The sequence below is a fragment of the Bubalus bubalis genome, chromosome 7 (assembly GCF_019923935.1).
Source record: "Bubalus bubalis isolate 160015118507 breed Murrah chromosome 7, NDDB_SH_1, whole genome shotgun sequence".
Lineage (NCBI taxonomy): Eukaryota > Metazoa > Chordata > Mammalia > Artiodactyla > Bovidae > Bubalus > Bubalus bubalis.
In genome coordinates, this window is record NC_059163.1 from 104,435,084 (window position 1) to 104,461,761 (window position 26,678).

The 26,678-nt window shown below is 38.8% G+C and overlaps 1 protein-coding gene across 2 annotated transcripts in view; it reads left to right on the forward strand.

Annotated features, from left to right (window-relative positions):
* UNC5C (unc-5 netrin receptor C) overlaps positions 1-26,678 on the forward strand; it is a 433,860-nt gene that overhangs the window by 372,606 nt on the left and 34,576 nt on the right. Inside the window, exons 8-13 of one of the 2 annotated variants that reach the window (XM_025290694.3) lie at positions 5,371-5,427; positions 7,463-7,654; positions 8,331-8,675; positions 11,472-11,559; positions 21,887-22,055; positions 26,101-26,334. In XM_025290694.3, coding sequence (XP_025146479.1) covers positions 5,371-5,427; positions 7,463-7,654; positions 8,331-8,675; positions 11,472-11,559; positions 21,887-22,055; positions 26,101-26,334 — 1,085 coding nt within the window. The remainder of the gene's footprint in view (positions 1-5,370; positions 5,428-7,462; positions 7,655-8,330; positions 8,676-11,471; positions 11,560-21,886; positions 22,056-26,100; positions 26,335-26,678) is intronic. The other variant, XM_044946206.2, reaches the window with a different exon arrangement.

Below are 26,678 nucleotides of genomic sequence, written 5' to 3' on the forward strand. Positions count from 1 at the left end.
TCTGTTATCAAAAATGTTGGCATCATTTTTTGAGAGAGACAATGTTTCTCTTTTAAATATTTACATTTATGGTAGGTTCTATGCCAAATACAAAGTGATTATCATACATTAACACCTGCATTATGCTAGCATAGCTCTCCAGTTACCTTAGAGTAGAGATGTCCAAGTTTGAAGAATGTCCTTGCTTATCCTACACTTTAAACAAAAGACACTGTTTGGATGTTGTTTTCTTTAAGGGTGAAAATCTCTGTTGTTCTAACTTGCTCATGACCATCACTGATAACATTTCAAATGGAGAGGTATTTTCTAGTCTAAATAATTAGCATTACTTCATTCAATAACTGAATTGCAAATTAAGCCATGAACATATCAAGCCCTTTTCTATTATTTCCTTGTCTATTCTCATTTAAATCTATTCATCCGACAGTACATATAAAAATGACAGGTATGTAGCCTAAGAGCTGGAATCTGCCTCTGGCTTTAATGTTTTACCAACTTTGTGATGTTAGACAAGTCCCTTCATCAGTCTATGCTCTGACTCCTGGGTCTGTGAGTACAAAGGGGTTAGAAGAAGAAATTCAAATCAATGATCTATTTTAACTCTAACATCCTGGAGGTTTGCAAGTTAGTAAGGGCATAGACTTGGTTTTGAGCAATATATACCTGGCTATTGATGATCAGAACTTGTAACATTTCTCACAGCGGCTTATTTGCTTGATAACTTTTCTATTAGAATACTATTTTTTAAAGTTTGTATTATCTTTTAAAAATTAATCATAAAATCATGATCATTTTGACTGTTGTCTGTTATTCATATCTCTTGAAAATTTAAAAAGACTATAAATATCAATGCAGTTGGTGTTGATTGGGAAAATGAAGATTTATGTACTATAGTTCCTGATGTTGTTCCCAGAAGATTTCCCAACTATAAACCCACTAAATAGGCTGTGTTCAGGCTTATTATTGCACAGTTACGAGCCATGTACTTAAGGATAACTTGATATTACTCACTGCTATATAAAACTGAGGAAAATTCATTTGCCTTTTTAAGACACTTGTGCATGGGCTCTCATTATGTAACAGTTGGACATTAGCTGAAAAGTATGGGTAAATCCCATCTGTAGTCTGAAGGATGACTTTGTGAAAATAAGAAAAAGTCATTCCTTCCTCAAGTCATTTAGCTACCATCCACCAGAACATTGTTATATTAGCAATCCAGATCCTCAGTCAACAGGACAGTGAATGGGGCCTACCAAAACTGAACAGTGCAAAACCTGCACGCCATCAGCATTGCTCACAGAAGGACAGAAACCCAATTTGCCTGTCAGAAACTTTCCTTCACTTTGAAATACCACTTCCCATTTTGGGAACTGATTTTCCTCCTCTGAAAAAAAGTTGAGCTAGATATTCTCTTAAATGAATGTTTTGAGTAGTTATGACCTAGCTTCCTAGCATAAGAAGCATTTCACTAACCAGTTAAGAGCAGCCCACTACTCCTCTGTATTCCTTCTATCGGTCCATGGGAGGTGGTTTTGAAAGGTGTTGTCAATGGAGGTTCATTTTGTTCCAGTTAGTTCTTCTATGTCTTGACTGTTCCTCCCGTTGCAGGACATTCAGTGCCCTTGGCCCTCACTCACTAAATGCCAACAAACAACCGCCTAATCATTAGGACAAGCAAAAAACACCTCCTGTACCCTGCTTCCAGACACCCTCTTGACAAGTAGAACTACCACTGGTTGAGAAATCATTTTAGCATCAAGTTGCTCTCTGGTCTTGGGAATTTGTTTCTGAAACTTGCTACTAAAGCCTGGATTGGGAAGATCCCCTGGAGAAGGACATGGCAATCCACTCCAGTATTCATGTCTGGAGATTCCCATGGATAGAGGAGCCTGGCAGGCTACAGGCCATAGGGTTGCAAAGAGTCAGACATGACTTAAGCCACTTCATGCACTCGCACAATGCATGAACACTTTATAAATCTCATTTATCCTTTCCACAACTACATGGAAATGCATATTCATAGTCCCTTACACAGATTAGGAAGCTGAGGCTTAGAGGAATGAGGGGGTTTGACCAAGCTCTCATAGTTAAGAAATTGACAGGACCAGGATTCCAGCTGAAGTCCACAAGACTAAAAAACTCAGTTTCACTGCTTTGGCCAACAGCCGAGGTGCTTTTTCAACTGACCTGCCTTTCAAGTAGGAAGAAAGTTAACTGAAATCCCTAACTCATAACCAGGCTGTTGATAGTGACACTGAAAACAATTATTTTGTACTGTGTTCTGCCAGAGATGCGATTTTTCATTATTGCTAGGACTGCTCTCAGCAGGATCACCTCATTAGCTGAAGAAAATGTTCCCTGTTGTTCCATGAGAGATGGATCAGATGGAGAAGTATAAAAACAAACTCTAGAAAGGGATTCAGTGTTCCTTTCGTTTAGGGGATAGAACAGTAATCCCCTTCTTTTCTGATACCCAGCTTCCTAAGTGATGTTTTACTTGTGGAGTTGCAGAAGTGTTTTGAAAAGGATGGAAAAAGTTTTACAGAGTTGCCTTTCAGTATTCTTTATCAGTGTTTCTGTAACAGTAAGTTGAGGTGTTGAACCATTAATGAGTACACTTACTACTTGGCTGTTTTTAAATTTCCCATGTAGGAAAATAGCAGTTTGGCTAGATTGGTCTCTGTCGACTATGAGGAATAGCTAATACTGAGACGTTAATATTTTTTATTTTATCTTATAACAACCTCAAATGCAAGCACATCATTAAATATATCAATATACCTATGGATAGACATCTTCCAGGCCATATTTTATAGCAACCATCCATAAAGTCCTGTCACTTCTCTCCCTTTGCTCTCCATTATCTATAGAGAAACCAAAGTGATCTTTTCAGGATTAGGTTTGATGACAGGATTTGCATTTCATTTAGAATCAAATCGAAGCACCTCATCGTGGACCATCAGGCCTATAACATCTGGCTGCTGCTCTTCCCTCTGAGGCTCCCTCCACCCTTTTTCCACTCACTGACATCTAACCATTTCCTTTATATATCAGGATTTTTGTATGTGCTGTCCCTCTTTATGGACCATGTTCTCCACAGATCTTTACCTGGCCAATTCTTTCTCGTTGTTCAAGCTTCAGTGTAAATTTTCTTACAGTAGAAAATTCTTCCCTGATTCCCTCAATTAGTCATTCTTTTATCTCCAATCACATTGACTTTTCTCATCTTGTTTGTCACTGTACCTCAACGCCTAGAATAGAACCCAGCATATAATAGGGTCAAGAGTATTTGTTAGGTGACTGAATGAATTCATGGATTCCAGTTCTGTGCCTGGAAATGTAAGTCTGAGGTAAATTGCCACAAGGCACAAAAGTATATATTGAGTGGCCCAGATCTAATTACACATGGGAAAGTAGAAACTAAAATGAAATTATCAATTTTCTTTTTATTATTCCTTGATCTGCCTGTCAACAACAGGGGTTCTGTTGGGAAGTAGGTAAAAGCCAAGGAAAACCTAGGGCTGCTTCACAGGGTGAACTTTCAGACTGCGTTCTCTCTCTCCAGAGATAGGCTTCTCCTTTTTATAAGATACAGCTCTTCTGCTTATTCCAGTAGGCTCACACTATTCTTATCAAGAATTTCAGGGCAAACATCAAACTATCCCCAAATATCCTATTTTATACTTCTTTCCTGGCCCTCACATCTGTCAAAAAAAGAAAAATCTTTTGACATCACCCAGCTTAAAATCATCTCCTACAAGAGTGACATCACTTATCTGGTCTCCTGTACTAGCTGTGAAATTATATTGTCTTAAGTCTTTGGGTTTCAAAAATAACCTTTTTTTCTGTGCTCATATATGTCCCAGATGTCCTTTTATTGAGTTCACAGAATACAAATGGAAAAAGGTTATTACCAGACAGAGTGTTTAAAGATGAAAATCAAACCTAATACATGGACTCCAACAACTGGAATAGGGAATATAATATTTATAAAACTGAGTAGGAGGTTGCAATCATTGCTCTAAAATAAAGCATTAAAAATTAATTCAGAGCAAACCTGTCTGTGCTACAGCAAAGCTCTCTTTCATTAAGGTAGCACTGCATGTTTCTCCTGAATTAGTTCCCCAAATAAGTAAATAGCTTATAAGAACTCTGCGTTCTGCAAACTACAGAAGGTCTACATGAGGCACAATTTAAAGTTACCTTCAGTGTTAAAGCATTACAGACAGACCTTTAATTTTGAACCAATTAATTGTAATTCTTGCAGTTTCTCTATATTTTTTTGCCCTTGAGTGTTACTAGGAACATTTAATTTACATGGTTCTTATTCATCCTTATTTGATTAATTCAAATGATGCTGTATTATTTGATTAATTCACATTGCAGAATATTAAATATTATGAATCTGTGGGTGCTAGTTATGTGACACTTTAAACTTTTCCATAGATTTTCATTTCAAAAAGTTTCATGTTCCCCATTTAAGAAATTTTCCCACAATCTTCTACTTCACATTATTGCTATTATTTATTATCATCAATCATCATCATCAGTTTCCTACCTTGGATTACACTAAAAAGAAAAAAAAGGAAAACTGCTATTGTTTATCTCTGCATTCACTATTGGGATGAGGTTTTTATTTTTCTCAATTTACACTATTCCTCTAAAGCCCTAAAATAAACAACCTTATAATCTCTAGGCTCTATTGATTTTTTAATGATTTCAAATAAAAAGCATCCAGTTTCCATTGCATTGACAAACTGCTCGGCCCCTGGGCAAAACCTATTGGATTCCTGTTAGATGGAGGGCCAACAACTGGAAGTCCAAAAAGTAGACTTGAGATGGAAGGAGGAGAGTTGGTCTGCTCAGCTCAGTAAATGGGTATTTAACCTTTGACCAATGACGACAGGCCTTCTTTAGTTCTATTAGACTGAAAGCAAGCTGTTATGATTAAATAAAAGAGGAAAAAAAAAAACTTTTTAGAGCCTTACTGAATATGTCCTGGGAATTAAGGCATATGGCAGGGATAAGGAAAAAAGATTTTCCTTATGCTAATGACCTTTGATGTCTGAAATAAATTAGATCCATTAGAGTTTATGCTCAATAAAAGAAAGACTTTAAGCACTCCAAAGTTAGTGACTCGAGACCAGTTTTTGCTCTGAAATTCAATCTGCCTCCTTATTAATTCTTAGTGAGGCTCCAGAGCAGACAGGAGATGCAAAATCATAATTCTGTACTGAACCAGAATTTTAAAGGACCCAGGTTTCTTCTCCTTTTATTTTATTTAAGCCATTTTTCATGCTTCTCATTTTGTTTCCCTCATTAATTTGATTTTGTTCCCATTTTTGTTTCATTTTTTGTTTCTTTTTCAAGGTTTCATTTATCCTATTTCAACTGAGCAGAGAACCCAGAATGAATATGGATTTTCTTGTAAGTTTGATGTTTGGTTTTTGTGTTGCTGAATAATCATTTAACGTTATTGCCCCAGTTCAAGTTTACCTTCCCTTGGATCACAGATGTGCACACAGGAAAGCGGCGCCTAATATATTCCAACATGAAAAACAAATTAGATTTTCACTGCTGAAAAGAAGAAAGGGTCATTTCAAGTCTCTGCCAGCTTTAAAATCTATCAGTCTAACATTCAAAGCTTAAGTCCCAGTAGCTGGCAAAACATATCATGAAATATGTGGATCTAAATAAAGGGCAGGTTTCGAATGCTAGAAAGTAAAGAGTTGAGAAAATGCAGATCCATTGAGTTAGAGATCATGCATGTTGAATAGGTAATTACGGCCTGGTAAAGCAAAACATTAAGGTTTTAGATACAGTATTCTGACCAGAGTTCAGAGCACTGCGGTAGGGCCTCACATGGAACCCAGCAGCAAAATGAAATCAGCACTCTGAAAGCAGTGCTCACAGTGCCATGAGGGTTTGGTACGTCACTGGTTTCCTGAAAAGATCTGCCAGTATCAACTTGATTGATGCTTGAGCAGAGAGTCTAGAAACTTTGGTAAAGACAATTATTTAAAAAGAATACAAATTCTTTCACATATAGTACATGTAAACAAAATCCTGAAAGAAATGGAGTGATTTCCCATAGGGAATGCTATTTTACTGTCAGTGTGTTACAGATACATGGCATGAGACGAGTCATTTCACCATATAAACCATGTGACTGTGAGTCTTAGGAGAGAGGAGTAGTTCCTTGACTTTAGGAGGCCAGGAGACCTGCAAACCTGAAAATTCTCTTCCTGCAAAATAAAAATGCCCTTGTATAGAGTTGAACATAAAAAGGCTTTCTTGACCATCTGAAGCACCAGTTTAATCATGTTGATATATGGCAAAACCAATAGAATATTGTAAAGTTAAAAAAAAAAAATCACCTTTCACAGTGAGCAGACAGTTTTGGTTAATCTTGATGGTCATTTTTGTGAGTCACAGAAAACTAAAAATAATAGAGACTTAAAGATGTCTAAAGGATTCAGGAAAGCTTTACTTTTGTTGGTTGAATTATCAACTTTTATCACCATTTGCCATTGGATCAGAGCATGTTCTATGCTACTAAGGCAACATACAACATTTATAGGAATTTTCTTCTTGCTCTACCCAGAGACAGACCTCCCAGCTGACCTCACACTGTGTTAATCGAATGCCTAATTGCCTTTTGGGGGTAGTCTGACCTTTCTGATCACTGAACCAGGCCGTTACCTTACTCAGTACAGCATAGAGCTATATTTTATTCCAGTAATGAATGGCTCACATGTAAATCTCTGACAAGAACCCGTGAGAAGCTCAGTGTTCTCCGAGGTAATACTGAATCTGTAGCAAAAGCCTGGAGTTATCAGCATTAGCCTCTGCTCCCCAGACCTGGGTCTTCTAAAAGTACACCTTTCAAACCCAGCATGTCTGCGCCCAATGTTTGCCTTGCCCTCCATCGCTCCCACCCACCCCTTCACTGATTTAGGGCAAAGCAAGAAGAATGCTGTGGAAAGTAATTTTGTGACTGAGAATGATACTTAGAAAAATATTCTGGTGCAATAAATATACAGATTCAGTAAATGCCAGATGTTTCTAACAGAGTGTTTATGTTTGTTTTTAAAGAACTATCAGTGAATTCAAAGCTGCCTTCCAAACTTCTCCACCTGAAATTAGTAATAAAGTTTTTTTTTTTCTTTTTCCTATGGGTTGGGATGGTTTTAGCTCCAGTTTCCTTTTATGCCTTGTAGTAAACGGTGTGTTATGTTGCCCAATTTAAGATAGTGAGTGAATAGATGCAGAGTGAGAAAGGAAAAAAATGCAAGATAATTTTCCATTGAAAGGCCACAGTTGTTTTAAATAGCTTTTGAAATAGATTTGAAATGAACCTATAAAAAAGGCAGTAACTGTCTGAAAAAAATTATAGCAATACATACATGTACTGTGAGAAGTTTCTCTAACCACCGAATTCCATGTTCCTTCCCCCCTTCAGCTGCTCCTGATTCAGATGGTGTTGCTCTGTATGCGGGCATTGTGATAGGTGTGATAGTCTGCCTGGCCGTCTCTGTAGTTGTGGCCCTCCTTGTGTATAGGAAGAATCATCGTGACTTTGAGTCTGATATTATTGACTCTTCTGCACTCAATGGAGGCTTTCAGCCTGTGAACATCAAGGCAGCAAGACAAGGTCAGTTGACATTGCATTTCATAGGTGGACTTAAGCATGTAAGCAGCCTCCCTATGTGTCTTCAAAATCAATAAAACGACATTAGCTGAAATATAAGCTCCATGAAGACAAAGATTTTCATTTGTTTTGTTGACTATGTTAAGTTTTCCATATAACTCATTAGAGTTGACAAGGTGCACAGATCTCTTTTTTTCCCTTTTGTAACAGGTTTCTCTGTCATACTTTTAAAGTTTTATTTGAGAAGAGTACAAAGATTGGTTGATAGATTTCTTACGTTCCCTTTTTCTTCTCCTGTTAACAAGGCATCTTGTATTGCTCTGAATACAGTGGTCTACCAGTGAACCCAAATCCCGTATAGATGACTACTACCTAGTCAGGTAGTGAGGATCACAAGTGTCTGCAGATTCAGTCTGTTGAGTTAGCTAAGTACCATATAAACAATGAGTAATCTTCAAGGCAAAATATAGAATGAACTTGTCTATTTATTTGTAGCCAATAATTAAAAACAGATTCCAGCTATCTAATTGCCATTTTCAGTAGAACCCTAGTGTCTGTCCATCTCTAATATTTGTTGAATTGCTTTGCTATTGGCTCAGAAAGTGTCAGGGAGAGTCTGACTAACATAAGTTGTCTGAATGAAGAATGCAAATGGGCGTCCTTTCTCTTTCTGACTCAGATCTCCTGGCAGTACCCCCAGACCTCACATCAGCCGCGGCCATGTACAGGGGACCTGTTTATGCCTTGCATGATGTCTCAGACAAAATCCCAATGACCAACTCTCCAATTCTGGATCCACTGCCTAACCTGAAGATCAAAGTGTACAATACCTCAGGTGCTGTCACGCCCCAAGATGACCTCTCTGAGTTTGCATCAAAACTGTCCCCTCAGATGACCCAATCCTTGTTGGAGAATGAGGCCCTCAACCTGAAGAATCAGAGTCTAGCACGGCAGACGGACCCCTCCTGCACTGCGTTTGGCACCTTCAACTCCCTTGGGGGTCACCTCATTATCCCCAACTCAGGTAATTCCTCAAGGTGTTTATGTTGCAGAGGTAGATCTGGGAAACCTATCTTTTTTATTTGTTTTCATTAGGCCTGAAAAGTTAAATGTATCCTATCTAATCCAAATCTATTGTTACTTTCAATGTAAAACAAACATTACTTCAGTCAAGATCAGCGAAACTGTTTATCTTCCTCTGGCCAACTCTGAAAACACTTCGTCTAGAAAGACTGCACTCACAGCTTTCTGCTGGGCGTAGCTTACGACTGGCACTGACCCTCTTTTTAATGGCCCTTCAGAGGCGGCGTTAAGCCAAAAGCCTTCACTGTTGTCATCCCACTTTAAAAGCACAAATTAATTAGAAAAGGTATCAGTTGGTTCAGTTCCAATTTCCTACAGGAAGCAGTACTTCAGAATACGAAATTAGACGATCAGAGGACATGATATTAGACATCAACTCTTCATTAATTCTTTTTTACACAGTCTTCAGGGTCAAGGTATTTCTAAGGTATTCACTCCACATAGCTTCATCATGTGTCTCTTTAAGGTAGGATTAAAGTAGTGCCTTTTAGCAGTATTCAGTTTTCAGTTCATTTAGTTATCTGCTTGTAGAGAATAAGCTCCATAAAGCTCTTAAATAGCGAACTAAAGTTAGTGACTCATAGTGTTTGCTTAAAGTTTGGTATTTATTCATCAATATGGAACCATCCGTTATGAGAGGGTTAATGGACTCCCCTGTGCATGTCCAGGCACTCTTTTGGGCCAGATAGAGTAGTCTATGAACACAGGAAAAAAAACAGTTTAAACTAAGATCTATACATAGCATAAGAAGCGAATGTAATGTGTAAACAGCCATAGAGCCAAGTAATATAGAGAACCAATTGAACTTGTCTTTGATTCTTCCTCTCATTCAGTCCCCCATTTCAACACCTCAGCAATTTTTCACCCCATGCCTTTTAAAAGTGTACTTTAATAAATTGAAATATTTAATGCAATATCATTTTTCCTTTTCTAAAATACATTTCACAGAGCTGAGATCACACATTACATAAAGTGCTTTTATTCCAATCTTTCTCATTCCATGCAATTGCATGCTTTTTAAAATCATGATTTTAAATATATTATAATAGTCTACAAATGAATAGATCAGAATATACTCTACTGTTCTTTCCTTGTTTAAACATTGTATTATTTCCAAGACAGTTTTTTTTTTTTTCATGGCAGCCAGTGGATTATACCTCTCCTTTACATTTCTACACTTGTCACTTTTTCACATATGAATTATTTTAAAGGCTTCTTAAGTAGAAAGGAGAGAGCCAGCATGTTGAAATATGTACTGGGCAATGGTGATCTACATGCATTATTTTATTTAACAGTAATCTAATATGTCTCAGGCCTTATTCTTGTTACTTTGCATCCATAATTCTGTCTCATCCCCTTAACAAACATAAAGGTACATTTGATTGTTCCCTTTGGAAAAAATAAAAATACTGAGGCTTGAGTGCCTCATGTGTGGTCTTCCTCCTTTCATTGTGTGCCTCAGCAAACCATCCTGATGTCTGACATGAGCATGACATTCTACTTCCTGCAGCCCAACAAGGCACACATTACTTCTCAAGAAGGTCATGCCTCAACAGTTGCAACCAGCTATACAAAGGGCTTTGAATAACTATTCCTCTTTAACTCTGTCCTTTACTCTTGAGACTTTCCAATATGATCAAGCAATTTCCTTATGGTCTTGTGTTCATATGGCATATTCCATTTCCTTGCTAATTAAATAAGCTACTCAAAGACAAGAACACTGTCTTTTACTTCTTGGCGTTCACAACCCATCAAAAACTCTACTCACAGTCAGGTTCCATAAAATTTTTTATAGAGTTGAGATCCATTGCATTTATTAGAATAGAATTGTGGAGGCAAGTATCTTCAAGCTGCTGCCCACTTTGAAATACCGTCTGTGATAATGCTACAGGGGTACAAGCCCATGGTTCCTACGGTGTGGTCCACTGACCACCAGCATTGGCATGACCTTGGGACTTGTTAGAACTGCAGTTTCCACAGACCTTCTGAATCAGAAACTCTGAGGGTAGGATCCCATAATGTGCATTAGCAAAACCTTCAGGGAATTTTGCTGCAAACTAAAGTTACAAACCGTTACTGTCAGCACAGTTGACTTAGAACAGACCTCAACCCAACAGTCCTACAAAATGCACCAATTAACAACTAAATAAAAACCTACTTGGCCTGCTGTGACTAAAACTAGCAATTGCTCAGTTGCTGTTCACTTTCTAGAGTTACCTATGATGAAAGAAGTTCTTCACCAATTATTTGTTGCAGAAAAACACTGATGCTAACCAGATACTTCAGAAATAAATGTTTTTTGATATTGTTGAGGTTAGCATTTCCCTGACTTTGAGTCTTGTGGGGATTTTTTTTTTTAATTAGAAACAATGCATCATTACAGCTGTTTGAAATTTTAAGAGCAGTTGTTGGTTTTCCCCTCATTTTACAAGGAAAACACCAGTGGAACCATCTGTCTAGTCCTTAAATAAAGCAAGAGTTTTTTTTTAAAAATGAAATCATTCCTTTAAGTGATTCCATAACAGTTCAGAGGGAGCTGTGGTAACAAATAAGGCCAATAAGGGAGGAAAGCCGGGTGGCTATGAATATTTACATATCTTTAGAGAGAAAGCAGCAGGCTTATGGCGATGTGGCCACAAAATCTCCTCATTCCTCTCCACTTGCTTCAAAGGCATTCTGTGAAGTTTCTTTTTGATTCATAGGCCTTATGTGACTGCTTTTCTCTTTTGCTATTCAGGAGTAAGTTTGCTGATTCCCGCTGGGGCCATTCCCCAAGGGAGAGTCTACGAAATGTATGTGACTGTACACAGGAAAGAAAATATGAGGTAAATATGCTTTTTCTGGTGCACTTGACTTTATCAATGTCTGACTTGGAGGAGAATTGTATATTAGACAGAGTAAACCCAACATACATTTGTCTTGATTGCCCTGCTTCTGGCATTTCCTTTTCAACTAGACCCATAAAAGGTCAGTTTTTACTCCTCTTTATCTTTGGAGCTCCAGACACTTTTGCAGATCTTGAATATGGGCAGAAGGCCAGAGATGTTTCCCCCAAGTGGACATGTGGCCATATTAGCTGAAAAGATGGCTGGAAGTGTGATCCGTAAATTGTGCAAAAGATACAAAGAGAAATTGGCTTCACGTGGCCTGGCTCAGGAATATAGCCTGTAGCCATTTTCGGTTCAAAGGTCACATAGAATTGGACAACCCCTTAATCCTTGACCTGCCATCCCAACCTCAGCCTAGCACTTTATTCTCACCTGGATTCTTTATTCTCACCTGCAGATTCTTCTTTGGGGGACTGTCTTGTAGTTTTTAAGTGTTATTGACCCACTTCTTATATTTAGCACCTATAAAATCTATGCTTGGGATTTGCTAAATGGATCTAGGGTTGATTAAAACTAGGTTGAATCTAAGAGTGTTTTGAATATATCATAATCATAAAGATGAAGTTATTTTGAGTAAAAATAACAAGGGGAGTTTCGAAGTCCTAAATTCAGTTTTCAGTTGGGCCTCTAACAAATCGTATCTGGTCATTCTTGATTCGTTCTCACATAAAATGCATGTGTTAAATAGCTCTCTAGAGGCCTGACTGATGAATGCTTCTGAAGTGCACTGAGATCTTAAAATAAGAGATGTTGTTGAAATGACAATCCTTACATGTAATTATCACTGTTTTTCCAAAGGGGAAAGGCGTTGGCTCAACTGCCCTGAGCTCTAGATGCAAAGTGAGAATGCCAAATGTAGAGCTAGCTTATCATTTGTTGTCGTTGTTCAGTTGCTAAATCATGTCATCATAAGATATTATATCTTTTATCTTCCCCTCTGGCATCCTCAGAAAAACATCTCTCTTTAGTCGTTGTCTTCAGTAGCCAAAAAGCTCTGTTACTATGCTCTTGGGTAAAGATTCGGTATTTATAACCTGTAGGACCCAGAACAGTGTTTTCCTCAGGTGATATACCTTCACCTACACAAACATGAGCCTGTCCAAGAAAATAATAAAATTCCATGGTCATTATTCATGTGCCTTCAATTTGAGCAACAGAAAATCACTAAAAGTCTTATATTTGTGCACATCAAATATTCATTTTTCCATTCCCAATGTAAAGTAATATTCACAGTCCCTCAGAGTGCCCTTCTTTTGCAGCAGGAGAAATGAAGATTAGCAAACTGAGGTCCCTTTATATTTTAGTTTTCTTCTTTCTTCTGTCCAGAATCAAGGTTAACACTAAGTATATCCATCCCTGAAGGCCTTTCGCCAACATGGATGTTTGGTTTAAACAGAGATGAGTATTGGCTTGTGCTTTATTCTGAGAAAGTGTTTGTGGTCTGTTATTTTCCATGTGATCACCATAATCTATGGCTGAAGATCAAACCTTAAGAAGCTGCTGCAGGGTGTGCTGAAGCTGAAAGACATGGGCACTCAGGTGCCTTGTGTGATTTTTCTTCCTGCAATTTAGTTAGCACCCTGACCAGGATAATTGTACACTCTGGATGAAGGAGGGAGAAAGCAGGAAATTGACAAAGCTAGACAATTCTGCTTTAGGCTCTTCTGCTTTTAACTTTAAAGAAAAGGAAACTATAAATCACCTCTTACTATGCCTACCACTTGAAGTTAGGTGCAGAGGGAATTGCTCTATTAAATTTGGTGTGCCTCAATGAAGTTCTGTTTATGAAAGTGAAGCTAGAGGATCCTCAGGATCTCAAATGAAAATGTACACCAGAGACCATGCAGCAGGGAACAAACACAAGACAGCTCTCTCAAATAAATGAGACAGTCTTCTCCACTCATTTTTGTTGTGAACGAGATGCGATTTTCTTGTGAAGTCACAATGACCAGTATGTTGTTTTAGTGTATAGTAAGAATACAAAACATAGCTATGATAGAGTCAGCATACTGGTAATTTCATTTATTCCTCACTTCGTTTATTCCTCACTATTCTGCGAGTTATGATGAGCTCCACATTTAGAGATGAAAGGACTAGGGTTCATAGCCAGGGTTTCACAGTTAACAGCTGAGGGTCGGCAGAATTCACACCCAGGTCATCTCCTCACGAAGCTCTTCTGCTGACATGGCATCCCCACTCTATAGCATCCAGCGCACAAACAGAGCCTCTGCCCTCTTGTTACAGTGCCTTTTGGGACACAGTGTCTGTCTATTGCTCACATGATCTTAGAACTTCTTTCAGAGGAAATGCTGTGAGACAAGAGAAGACATGAATGTGACTTCAAGGCATGTGTAGGAAATTTCTGATTACTTTGCTCCATCTTCCCTCTCTTTGATTGCCTTTATTGAATCCAAAACTGGGTGTTTTTCCAGCTGGATACCTTCCAGTGGGTCATCTGGTGATGTGAACTGTCTAAAGGGAGGTGTGAACTTAATTGCATGTGGCAAGTGAATGTGACAAGAGGGGGCCTTATCATTACGGAATATGCACTAAGAAAAAGCAGGGGATGGCAGATGAGCAGCCTAAATGAGCTGCAGACACAGGACAGGCTCTCTGCAACCAAAAGGGATCTGAGCTGCAAGCCTGCGCTCGTGATTTCTCTTCTACGGGACACACCCCTGCAGAGATTGCAAAGCCTCATCCTGCCCTGCCCTGTGGATACACTTCCCACTACTAACGGCACCAACATGGACCTTTTTGCCTTGCTTCCAGTAACAGTTTAAAAAATGAGTCAGACTTAGCCTGAAATTTTGCCTTTTGTTGTTTCCTATTAAAACACAATTTGAAGATATGAGCATTAATTTTCGCTTTCTTCATATTGTGTACTTGTCTAGGAGTTTTCTCAAAAGGCCAAAAAAATCAATTTAGACATTCCAAGAATAAAAGTAAATAGACATTTTTTTGGTAAATGGTGGGGAACCATGGAAGATCTTTAAGCAGCCAAGCGCTACATGAATAGCAGTGTTTTTAAAGATTGACAGTGACCGTGTGCAGGATGAACTAGTAGAGGGAACAGAAAGACTACTCCAAAGGCTGGGGCCCTGGTTGACCCATGGCAGTGATCAAAGTATGTGGGGGAGGGGCTAGGGAAGCAGCCAGGCGTGAGTCTGGAGAGTGGAAAGAAAAGTGTATTTCAGGACACGTTTCACAGCTGGTTAAAAGTGTGGCAAAAGTTGCAGAACACAAAGAATATATTTAGGGTTCAAGCCCTGGGCACTGAGAAAATTGTGAGAGCAACAAGAAGTGGTCAGAAGCAGCAACTGGTTCAAGGAGAGAAAAGACAAATTCTGATTTCTCTGCATGTGTTCTGTGTAAGAGGGGACTTGCAACTCTTGCTGGAGATGCACATGGACAGTCACCAGTGAGTGGATTCTTCAGGGGAAAAGTGCAGAGGCAGAAAAAAGAGGACTGCGGAAAGAACTCTGGGAAGTATTCATTTTGATATTTATTTATTTGGCTATGTCAGGTCTTAGTTGTGGCATGCAGGATCCTTCACTGTAGCCTCCGGACTCTGGTTGTGGTGCAGGCTTCAGAGTGCTAGGGCTCCGTAGCTGTGGCTCTGAGGCTGTGGGATCTTAGTTCCCCAACCAGAGTCCCCTTCATTGCAATGTGCATTCTTAACCCTGGACGACCAGGGAATTCCTGGAAGTATTCTTATTTAAGGTTTGGGTAGAAGGAGCAAAACTAAATAGATAAGGCAGGATAAGGATAAGGCACATAAGCAAGAGTTGGCATCTAGCAAGAAGCTTAATATAGAGTTGTTCATCAGTGAATATTTTTAATGAAAGAATGAATGATTGTAATTATAACAGGAAAAAATCAAAGGTAAAAAGAGTTTCAAAAGGAAGTGATTGACAGAGGTATTACTAAAATTGAAGTGTAAAGAAAGAGAATGATAATTCAAGAAGGTATTGGATTTGTCAGATCTGTCAACTGTAGGACATTGGTGGCATTTAGGATTTTTTTTTTTTAAGGACGAAATCCCAGTTAGAAGTTTAGCATGTTAGTGATGAGGCAATTAAAACTATCATTATATTTACTGAATATAAATAATAAAGTAATACGTTAGGATAGTGGGCCAAAGCGTATTATGTTTGTAATCATATTGCAGACCATTTTCATTTATTTTAATGTGGTGTTTGGAACTTTGTAAAATAGTAGTTGACATTATTATTTCTCAGTGAAACTCAGTGATATTCTCTTTTAGGTAGAGTCCTAAATTTCTAGTTTGAAGGAACAGCTATAAAGAGATTGAAGGTACAGTGGGCAGGGAGTAGAATCCAGGTATATTTAAATCTTATTCTCTGACTGTTCTTCACAGTATTTATTTATTGAAGTTCTACTTCTAAAGAAATGATTCAAGGTGATTTATGCAAAAAACCTTTCAGTAGGAGGTAATTTTTTTTTTTAATAAGTGGATGAAAAAAACAAAAAAAAAAAGGAAAAAATAAGATTAGAAAAGATGAGATAAAGTCAGGTAGGCAGTTAGAATATAAAATATTTGATGTAATTCCCAGCATATTTCTTGTTAATAGGTCATGAACTTATTGTTTCAAAGCTTTCAAGAGGGAAACATGGTAAGTTATAAGATCCATGTGTCCAGAAGGGAAAAAGATGCCTGGAAGAAGCTCAGTTACTTCTCCTTTGGTTCCTCATAAAGAAAACTTTTTTTTTTTTCATACAGCAAGCAACATTTTTAAAATATGAAAAGAGCGATGAGCTTCACAGGGCTACTTCTGTTGGTATCCCTCCATGCGAGTAGATAGTATAAAACCCAATTGTAAATTCAATAAAATAATTCCTCAAGGATTCAGCAGTTCAATCTAGGGCACAATACTTAGCTGTTCAGGCTTAATCCAGGGACAGATTTTGGCCTATCTAGGGAAATGGGGGCACGCCCTTCAGAGTGGCTTCCATAAATATTTTCTTTTGCTCAATTGATCTTTTGATAGCAAGTGAGTTAGATATTCCTTGTCAGATACCTAAAGTGCAAATATTTCAAGTTGTTAGTTATACATGAAACCGATGGCTTTAAAAGGCAGCTGAGAGAGGGACCTGACAAAAGATGTGTGTGTTAATAGAAGGCGTCTCGTCTCCACACACAGATAGATGGGAGGAAGATGTTTTTTTTAAGAAGCAATTTTCAGCTTACTCTAGCAAACAGTTCATAGAAATTTCTCAAGGTCCTAAATCTGGATAAGCAACTCAGAATACACCACTGATGGGAAAGAAAACCAATGATTTGTGTTCAGATCCCAGTTTTGCCTATGACTACCTTTGTGGCTTTAGGCAAGTGTGTTAATTTCTTTAGATTTCAGTTTCCTCTTTGGGAGAAAAAAAAGTACTATGAATACTTATCCTGCCTACCTTACAAGTGTGCCTTGGGCAGCCAATGCAATAGCTTTTTTGAGTTTTGTAAATTGTGCTCTTCTGTGTAGAAGTTCTTCTCACTGATAACAGCCAGCAAAGGATAAGAAAATCTGACAGGAAACTAAAATTCCCATCTGAGGGCTTTGTCCTAGGGTGCCCAGAACCCATCCAGCATTTATCATGATAAATGATCCTTGTTGGACTCTGAAAAGTTTTTGAAATTTAATCATTGTTAATTACTGGATTTCTACTTAATTGCTATTTCTGTAGCTAATTTTTTCTTTACGTTCATTTCCATATCATCTGCAATTAATATTTACAGAAAGTGTGCTTAAACGTCTTAGATAACACATGAGACATAATAGTAAAGCCCTTCTCTGCAAAAACATAAAACAGATTTTAAAAATTTATTTTCTACTATTTTTGTTTTATGTATTTTAATATCCTCCCTTTATGTAAATAAAGGGAATGTGGATTTAAATGCTGTGACCTTTGGTTTCACACAGTTAAATCTTAACCTTTCCTAAGTGGCTTCTTCCATGTATACTTGGAAGTGTTTCCAATTTCAGTGCTATTTCTTTCATCTTGAAAACCCCCAAAGATTCTTATCATTATTTCTTCTTTGTTTTTCATTCCCGGTTATGAATTCCTCATCACCACTTCCCTATTCATTACATTCTTGCATCTCACTGGGTTAATAAATTCTTTTGACACCTACTGCCCTTTCCTTCGCTTGCTATCCCTCCTCCAAGAATGGTGCCCATCAATATTGCATGCCAGGGGAGTGCAGGTCTGACAGCGCCCCAGCCCAGCAGGCAGTGGTCTCCCTTCTGTTCCAACTCAGTGATGAGAAGAACCCCTCCTCCTCCTCCGCCTCCACCTCCTCCTCAAGCACCGGCTGCTAACAGCAGACTGAGAGACAGCTGTTTCCAATCCCCAACTCTACTGCAAGGACCACTTGAAATGGATTTCACTTTAGTGTGCTTCCTTAAAAGTTTAATGTGCATTCTCAGGGTATACTTGTAACTAAAGGTAAGCATAGTGTTCAGGAAAATGCAGCCATGACTCCCCGCGCCCGCGCCCCCCCCCCCCCCCCCAGTAAGAAAAGTAGAATTAAATAAGAATGTGGTTACTGCTTAGGGAAGAAAAGTGTAATATCAACTATGGTGAGAGCAGGATGTCACTCACGTCCTAAGAGAATGCATTTCAGACTGGAACAAAGGAGGACAGAGTGGGTTCAGAGGAAATGAGAACTAAAGGAGACAGTACTGAGTTCTCGAGCTGCCACCTACCTTGTGATTCCAAATATATGTATATTTCCAGGTTGATAACTTTAGATTTAATCAAACTTTATTGTTATTCAGTGAGAATGGAGAGGATGTTAAAAGGCTAAAAAGAGAGATAACTTTTAACTATTTTTTTTTCTAAATAAGAGGAAAGGAAAGCTGTAGGTTGAGGGATTCTAGTGAAATTTTAAAATCGGAAGCACAGATAGCCGAGTTTTATTAAAGGGAAATATGTTAAGTTTTAACTGAGTTCTTAGACCTGATGATAATAATCACTAAGAACTTAGGAATTTCTAAAATTTGACCTTGCTCGTGACCTATCAAGGTGGCTGCCACAGTTTTGTAGATGCTGATAAATGACACAAGACTCCTGAGTCAGACGACGTGCTCACAGCAACAGCACTATCCAAAGTGTTACCATTTTTGTGCCAGTTTCCCAAGCCTCAGTTCTGAAAGGGTGATGTAAAGACAGACGACGTCTATACATTCAGTGGCTCCACTCCAGGAATAAACCGTTGTGTTTAGGGAGCCTGAGTGTTTTATAATGGGAAGTGGACAGGTCTACCATTTACTCCAGAGGGAAGCACTGTCTCATCAAAGGTGATTGCTATACAGTTGTCTTGCAAAGACACCTGGGACCATGCAGAAACATGAGCGATTCAGGGAGCGTAGTCTTCCAACAGCAGTAGAAAGAAATAATAGTGGCTACTATCATTCACTGAGTGTAAGGTGAGGGTAGGCCACAGATAAAAGCTAACTTCTAGGTTACATAGTATTGAATATATTAACCATAGATAAAGACTAGAGGAAAAGCCAGTTCAAGTGGCTGATGCAATTTGTAAAGAAATTTGATATGACCCTTGTAATATCCATGTGAATGAAATAGGAAGATATGAACTGGACAGTGTACATTTTTAATGGGTTTATATTTGACTAAACTGAGTAACTCAAAGTATTGATGTCAGACTAGAGAGAGGTTTCAAGTCATGTCCTTGAAAATGTCTCTGTCTTTGCCCTGTTCTTATATTACAATGTTATCAATGACTGGAATGAGAACGTAAATGGCAGTTACATCAAATTTATGGAAGATAAAAGGCTAGAAGAGGTAGCCAATATATGGAGGAAAAACATAGCATTAAGAAATAGATGACCTGAAAAATTTCCTAAAACGATTAAAGTAAAATTAGATGGCTAAATATAAATTTCTCTGTGTAGGTTCAGAAACCATCGCTATAACCACAGACAGCCTAAGAGCCTTTCATGTTAAGAGTACAGAGTGGTCAGCTTTAACAAATCACTTAACCTTCTTAGGGCGTCATTGCCTCCTCCTGTAAAGGACATGCTTAACCATATTATCTCTCTCTTCCCATCTAACTCAAGTCTGCTAAATAATATTTATAAATAATTGATTGAGAATAATCTAAAGCAACAATTTTGTGAGGCATTGATATAACTACATGGCGATGGTAGTTTAGTCTCCAAGTCATGTCTGACTCTTGCGACCCCATAGAGTGCAGCCCAGCAGGCTCCACTGTCATCCCGAAACAAAGAAAGCAGTAGTCTGCTATACTGTATATTTAAGTACAGTCAGCCCTCTGTCCATGAGTTCTGTATCTACAGATTCAGCCAACTTTGGATCAATAATATTTGTTAAAAAAAAAAAAAAAAAAAAAAAAAAAAAGGGCATTTTTTCCAGGAAGTTCCAAAAAGCAAAACTTGAATTTTCAGTACACTGGCAACTATTTACATAGCATTTACATTGTATTCGGTATGATAAATAATCTAGAGATGATTTAAAGTATGTGAGAGGGTGTGCATAGGTTATATATCATTTTATGTAATTGTTATATAATTTTGGTTATAAATGGTTAAAGAAATTTTGTAGTAGTTATATAATTTTTATATAATGGTTATATGCCATTTAATATAATGCTGTGCCCTTTTATATAAGGAACTTGGACATCCAGGGATTTTGGTGTCTGCAGGCGGGTCCTTGGAACCACTCTTGGGTGGACACCAAGGGGAGACGGTCTTCCATTCATTTCACAATGCTTCACTCTAGTGAAGACAATGAAGCTGACAGACATCTCTCTGAACAGAAAGATGGAATTATGGAGAGAGACCTGGAAACCATGCTTTTCTAGCTGAAGTTGCAAAAATTGAGGAAGTTTGGTCTGGAAGAAGGTTTTTAGAGATATAAAAATCTCTAAATGTTTGAGAGGCTCTTTAATGTCAAAGTGGAGAGAAAGCAGGTCAAGAATATGTGGAGAGATGTGTCAGAAGGCACTTTGTATTCACTCCAACTAAGAAGTTTTTGTAAATTTGAGTTGAGAATAGGTGAGGTGACCCCTCACTACCAACCAGACGTCAGCATGTTGTTGGAGAAGCTCTGTGCTTGTTGACCCTGAGGGTCCTTACTCCTCTAAAATTCTGTGAGCCCAGGATTTCTTAAGTCAGGCTATTCTGACAGCACGGTTTTGAGTGTCGTGTTTGCAAAGGCATTGGTTTTAGTCCCAGCATGAGCCCTTGTTGGTTGTGAGGCTTGGGCAGTCCACTCAACACCTTGGGGCTCTGTCCTCACATACCAGCTGACAGCTTGAGTTAATTTATTCATTACCTGTTAATTACACTCTTCTTAGGGAAAGAATAAGGCAATTTAAAAAGAAAAAAGAAACATAGAATTAAAGAATTTGTATCTTTGAAGGTCATTCCCACCCAAATTCTCAGAGTATGAATTATTATTGTTGTTCAGTGGCTCAGTTGTGTCCTTCTCTTTGCAATCCCATGGACTGTAGCCTGCCAGGCTTCTCTGGCCATGGGATTATCCAGGAAAGAATTCTGGAATGGCTTGCCATTTCCTTCTCCAGGGGATCTTCCTGACCCAGGGATCGAACCCGGGTCTTCTGCATCGCAGGCGGATTCTGTACCATTAAGCCACCATGAATGAAGTATACATGTAGAGAAATATCCATTTAAATTGCTGTAGAAATACAGTTCTCTGTTCTTCCTTGGTCATATTTGAAAAAATGAAACTGGTATACTAGCCTGAATTATTTCTGAAAGTCATTTGGAAGAAGTTTAGCTCTAGGGTATCCTTATTCTAAAGTGATTTTTTTGAAGTGTTTTTCAAGTTAGGTCATAAAAACACAAAAGTATCTAAAACTCTATGAAACTACTGGCAAGTATTAACAGAAAAAAAATGCTTATGTAACTTCATAAGGACTCTGTTCCATCTCATTCCACCCTGAAAGTATCTGTACATGAATTTAGAGGAAATTACCAAAGGCAGACTTGTGTCTGAAGGAAAGGATCAAAGAGATGCAGGCAGAGTCACTATTATCAGAAAGACCTCAAGTCTTACAAGATCAAAGTCTTGGTATGAAATGCATGTCTTCATACTTAATTCTGCCTCAACCTACCATCCACCCTCCAAAAGTAAAACCTCCAAGAGGAAACTATTTGTGCAACTGTAGATCTGAAATCTCAGTGAGTACATAGTACCTAAATACTGGAGAACTGTCACCATGCAATCTCTGCTCCCCTCCCAGGCCGCCCATGGAGGACTCTCAGACTCTCTTGACCCCTGTGGTGAGCTGTGGGCCTCCAGGAGCCCTGCTGACCCGCCCCGTCATCCTCACTATGCATCACTGTGCAGATCCCAGCACCGAGGACTGGAAGATACAGCTCAAGAACCAGGCAGCGCAGGGACAGTGGGAGGTGAGCCTCTGCGGGGATAAAGGTGCAGTTCATGCGGATAAGCACAGACGATCATGGGAAGGCTTTTATTTTTAAAGCAAAACATGGGTGGAATTTTAGCTTATACTCAAAATGAGAGAGAGAGAGAGGAAGGGAAAGAGAGAGGGAGGGGGAGAGGGGAGACAGACAGTCAGACACTGGCTCCTGAGTGCTTTATCTACTGACTGGTAAGCATGAAGAAAATGATGGCCAGTCATTAGCTAACTCATAGGGAAAGTGCACTTAAGAGTCTTACATAAATCCCTTTTGAATATACATACTATCTTGGGAAGGGAAATATATATATATATATGTAGTGTGTATATATATAGATATGAAAATGAAAGTGTTAGTCACTCAGTTGTGTCTGACTGTTTGTGATCCCAGAGACTGTAGCTGACCAGACCCCTCTGTCCATGGACAACTCGTCCAGGCAAGAATACTGGAGTGGGTAGCCATTCACTTTTCCAGGAGATCTTCCCAATCGGATTGAACCTGGGTCTGCCACATTGCAGGCAGATTTTTTACCATCTAAGTCACCAGGGAAGCCTGTGTGTGTGTGTGTTTTAATTTTCAGGTAGAGGAACATTGCACCTGGGTCAGAAAATGTTAGGACTTACTTGCCAACAAGCCTGGAAATAGGTCTGAATTTAACCTGGGAAAGCAGGAAGTGTGTATCCTAAGCTCCAATACAATGAAGACTGTGTGTAGCACCTTGGCTGTCTGTAGCTGCAGCCATTGGAACTTCTTAAGGGCAGTGCCTTAAACAGATCCTGCTCTTTCCATCAGAACCCTGCAGTTAAACCTGAAATTAAGTGCAAAAGGATTTGTTATATTTACCATGAAGAGTCTATACCTAATACCTTAAAAAAAAAAAAAAAGTGATTTGTGTAGTCTTTACAAGAGAATTATCCAATATGCATGTTGTATGTGGGCTTCCCTGGTGGCTCAGATGGTAAAGAATCCACCTGCATTGCGAAAGGTCTTGGCTCAATCCCTAGGTTGGGAAGATCCTCTGGAGGACAGCATAGCAACCCACTCCAGTATTCTTGGCATGGGAGAATCCCCATGGACAGAGGAGCCAGGCGGGCTACAGTCCATAAGGTTGCAAAGAGTCGGACATGACTGAGCAACTAAGCACAGTACATGACATGTGTTGTATGTATTTTGTGATTACTTACAGTATTTTTCTTTTGGGAAAGAAAATTATAGAAAAAAAAATAACATTAAGACTCAACTCCTAATATTTTAGGAAAAAATAATAGTAGAGATAGAAGCATAGCAGGGTGTCCCTGGGATTATCTGGAATGTCCTCTCTACAGACGTACTCTCATCTTGGTCATGTGAGCATCGCTTCTTGCAAGAGGACCTGGATTAAAGTCTAGGGCTATACTTAATGTTAAGACTGGACTTGACCAGGTCTAGTTTCAATTCCATTTAAGTTTAAATGATTTATATCAGAAACATAAAAGTCTTAATCTCAAGGGACCCTACTTTGTTGGCATGATTCTTCACCTATTACCATAATACTGTATTTCTGGATTTGAGTAATAATAGCAATAACAATAATAATAAGAGGAAAAGAAAAGAAAAAGTTATGAAGAGTAGAAGAGGGAAATCCTTATGAAAACACTAATTCTATTTGTGACGGGAACAGGGAGCATCTTCGTCCTCTGCCATTTCTTCTAGGAGGCTTTCTGTAACACGCCATCAGGAAATGACACTCAAGGCTTGTCCTTGCCCTGCGGGAGAAAGCAGCTTCTTTGCAGGTGTCCTTCTGGAGCTGAAATAAGCCTAGAGGTGCTGAGTACCTTTCTCTCCTTTTTAGTTCAGTTAGAGCTTCATCTTTAGGTATGGATTCAGCTGAAGAAATGATTTCATGAATGCTGTTAAAACACAAGCCATGGTGTAGCTCAGATGATGTTGCAAGGGCTAACTAATAAATAGCCATCTGAGGTGGCAACTTTCAAAGCTGTGACAAGCCCTGGGGACTCAATTTATGATGAAATGTTTGTTCGTGTTTTTGATAAATAACCATTTGCTCACCATGAGCCAGGCCCACATAGATACGGTAGGAAGCAAAATAACCTGGTTGCTGCCTCTGCAGAGACTAAGTAGCCTAATGTAGAGCCTGGGCTGTGCCCTCACATGATTTCATTTCTCCCACATGAAATTCTCTTTTAAATTTGAATGAATTAAAAGTTGGATGATTTCAAAAAGCAAAATCTGAACTTCCAACTTCTCTTGAAAAATTAAAGGCTGTGTCCTCCCTAACCCTGAACTCCTGCTGTACCTGGTACTTTTACTGTACTTTTACTGTAAGCATCTTTGGCATAGACATCTTTATTTCCACAAGCATTTTTGCCACATAACTAGTTGGTCATAAGACAATTTTGATGTAAAAGATAAAATAACTGGTGGACAGTTTGGTGTGACAGTTTGGTCACCTCTTTGGTCAACCTCAAACCAAAGTTGACAGCTTGGTTTCATCTCTCCACTGACACGTACTCACATTTTTATATTCCATAAATCTGAAAGAGGCCAAGGGCTGAAAAGGCACAGAGTTGAGCACACTTTTCTCATAGAATTTTGGAACATCTGTCATGGGACATGTGAGAATGTAAACCAAGAACAAGCAATGGTGTAGAGACGTTTATGACATAATATAAAGCTCAATTATAAATATGCATCCTGGTATTTGGAAACATACTTCTCTTAATTAGGAAGAAATTTTTGCAAAAGAAAAGCAAAATGCCAAATAAGGAGATGCATGAACAACCAAAAATATGTATAATACTAGGAATGAAAGATATTGAAGACAAGGGCATATATATAACCCTCAAAATAAAAACAGGTTATTTGTACAGTATTGTCATGAATCTGCACACATTTCAAATGTTTTAAAATATTTTTTATTTCAAAATAAAGTATTTTTGTTATTCATGTTTTCATGTTTTATTATTTTTGTTAATGTCTCTTTTATTTTTTACTATTTCATCTTTTATGGCAAAACGGCTTTACCACTCATTAATTACCAGGCAAAAATGCCTACAGCAAAAATGCTTACAGTTAAAGTACTGAGGGCCCATTCCTGCAGGGCTGCAGTGACTGAAGACAGGTGGACGCTGAGCTCTGTAGACTGGCTTGCGCTCTGCTTCACCGCAGTCTCTGCCGTTCCCTATTGTCTTCTGCCCAGTCTGCTTCACACAGTCCTGTTACCTCTCTGCCATGGAATTGTGACCCTTGTTTTATGGATTCTGTGCTTGGTCTTTCAGATGATTTCTGTGGCCGGAGTCATTTGGTTAAATCAAAACCCGGTTAATATAGTTATCAGTGCCGCTTGTTTTTATTTCTTGCTAAATATTAAAAATCTAAAAGAGTAGACTGCTTAAAGGCTTACATGAAAAATAACATGTGCCAAATGCATAGAGTTTGCCATACTGTGCTTTTAGCAAAGTCCACGAACCCAGATTATGAGGTAAAGCAGTGTATCACTTTGGAAAAGTAATTGATAGGTGAGTTTGGGAGAACTCAGTAGAATGGTATTGCATAATTCTTTAATTTTCCTAATTATTTTTTAAAAATTCTTTTCAAGCCCCTAGATTTTTAGGGGAAAAACTACCATGCTGAAATCACATCAAACTTAAAAGAGTACTTTTGGATTAAATTAGCTATTTAGGGATTAAAGCAAATGGTCAGAAACAGATAATCAACTCAAATATACTGAAGTTCAAAGGATAACATAAATTTCTTTTGGAATTTTTGGTAGACCCCAGAATGTAGATTCTTGAAAGATCAAAAAAGGCTAAATGAACGTCTTCTAAATAAAGCATGTTATCAGGCAAACTAAGTAAGGGAGAGAATGATGAAGAATGGAAATAAAAGTATAATGAAGTCAGGGAAAGAAAAAAGAGCAGGAAAAGGAATAATCAAAACTCAGGGGTAAAGGTCCTGCTCTTTGCACCTCCACTGGCCACCATCATGGCCATCAGAGGCTCAGCCACTGCCCCTCCTTCTTGTCCCGCAGGACGTGGTGGTGGTAGGCGAGGAGAACTTCACCACCCCGTGCTACATCCAGCTGGACGTGGAGGCCTGCCACCTCCTCTCCGAGAACCTCGGCACCTACGCCCTGGTCGGGCAGTCCACCACCAAAGCAGCCGCAAAGCGCCTGAAGCTGGCCATCTTCGGGCCGCTCTGCTGCTCCTCGCTGGAGTACAGCCTCCGAGTGTACTGCCTGGATGACACTCAGGATGCCCTGAAGGTAGGTGGCTCCAGCCTGGTCCGCGCACTTCGCACCTAGAGACGGGGTGTGTGTGTACATGCACCAAGTGCATGAACACAAGTGTTTGGCCCCCAAAGATGCCGTTACAAGAACAAATTAGACGTTTCATCTGAGGCCCTGCTGGTAAATATGCCGTTTCCATTCTGTTGATGCCTCCCAAGGGCTACTTTTGTTTACCTTCCTTGATTTCTTTTAATGAAAAATTTAGAAGTGGGAGAATTTGGCAATGAGACACGTGGATGGTAAATAACCTGCTTCCATGTTTATCTCAGCTGTGTTCTTCCTACAAAAGGAGCTGGCATAATTGCTCACACTCTATGTTC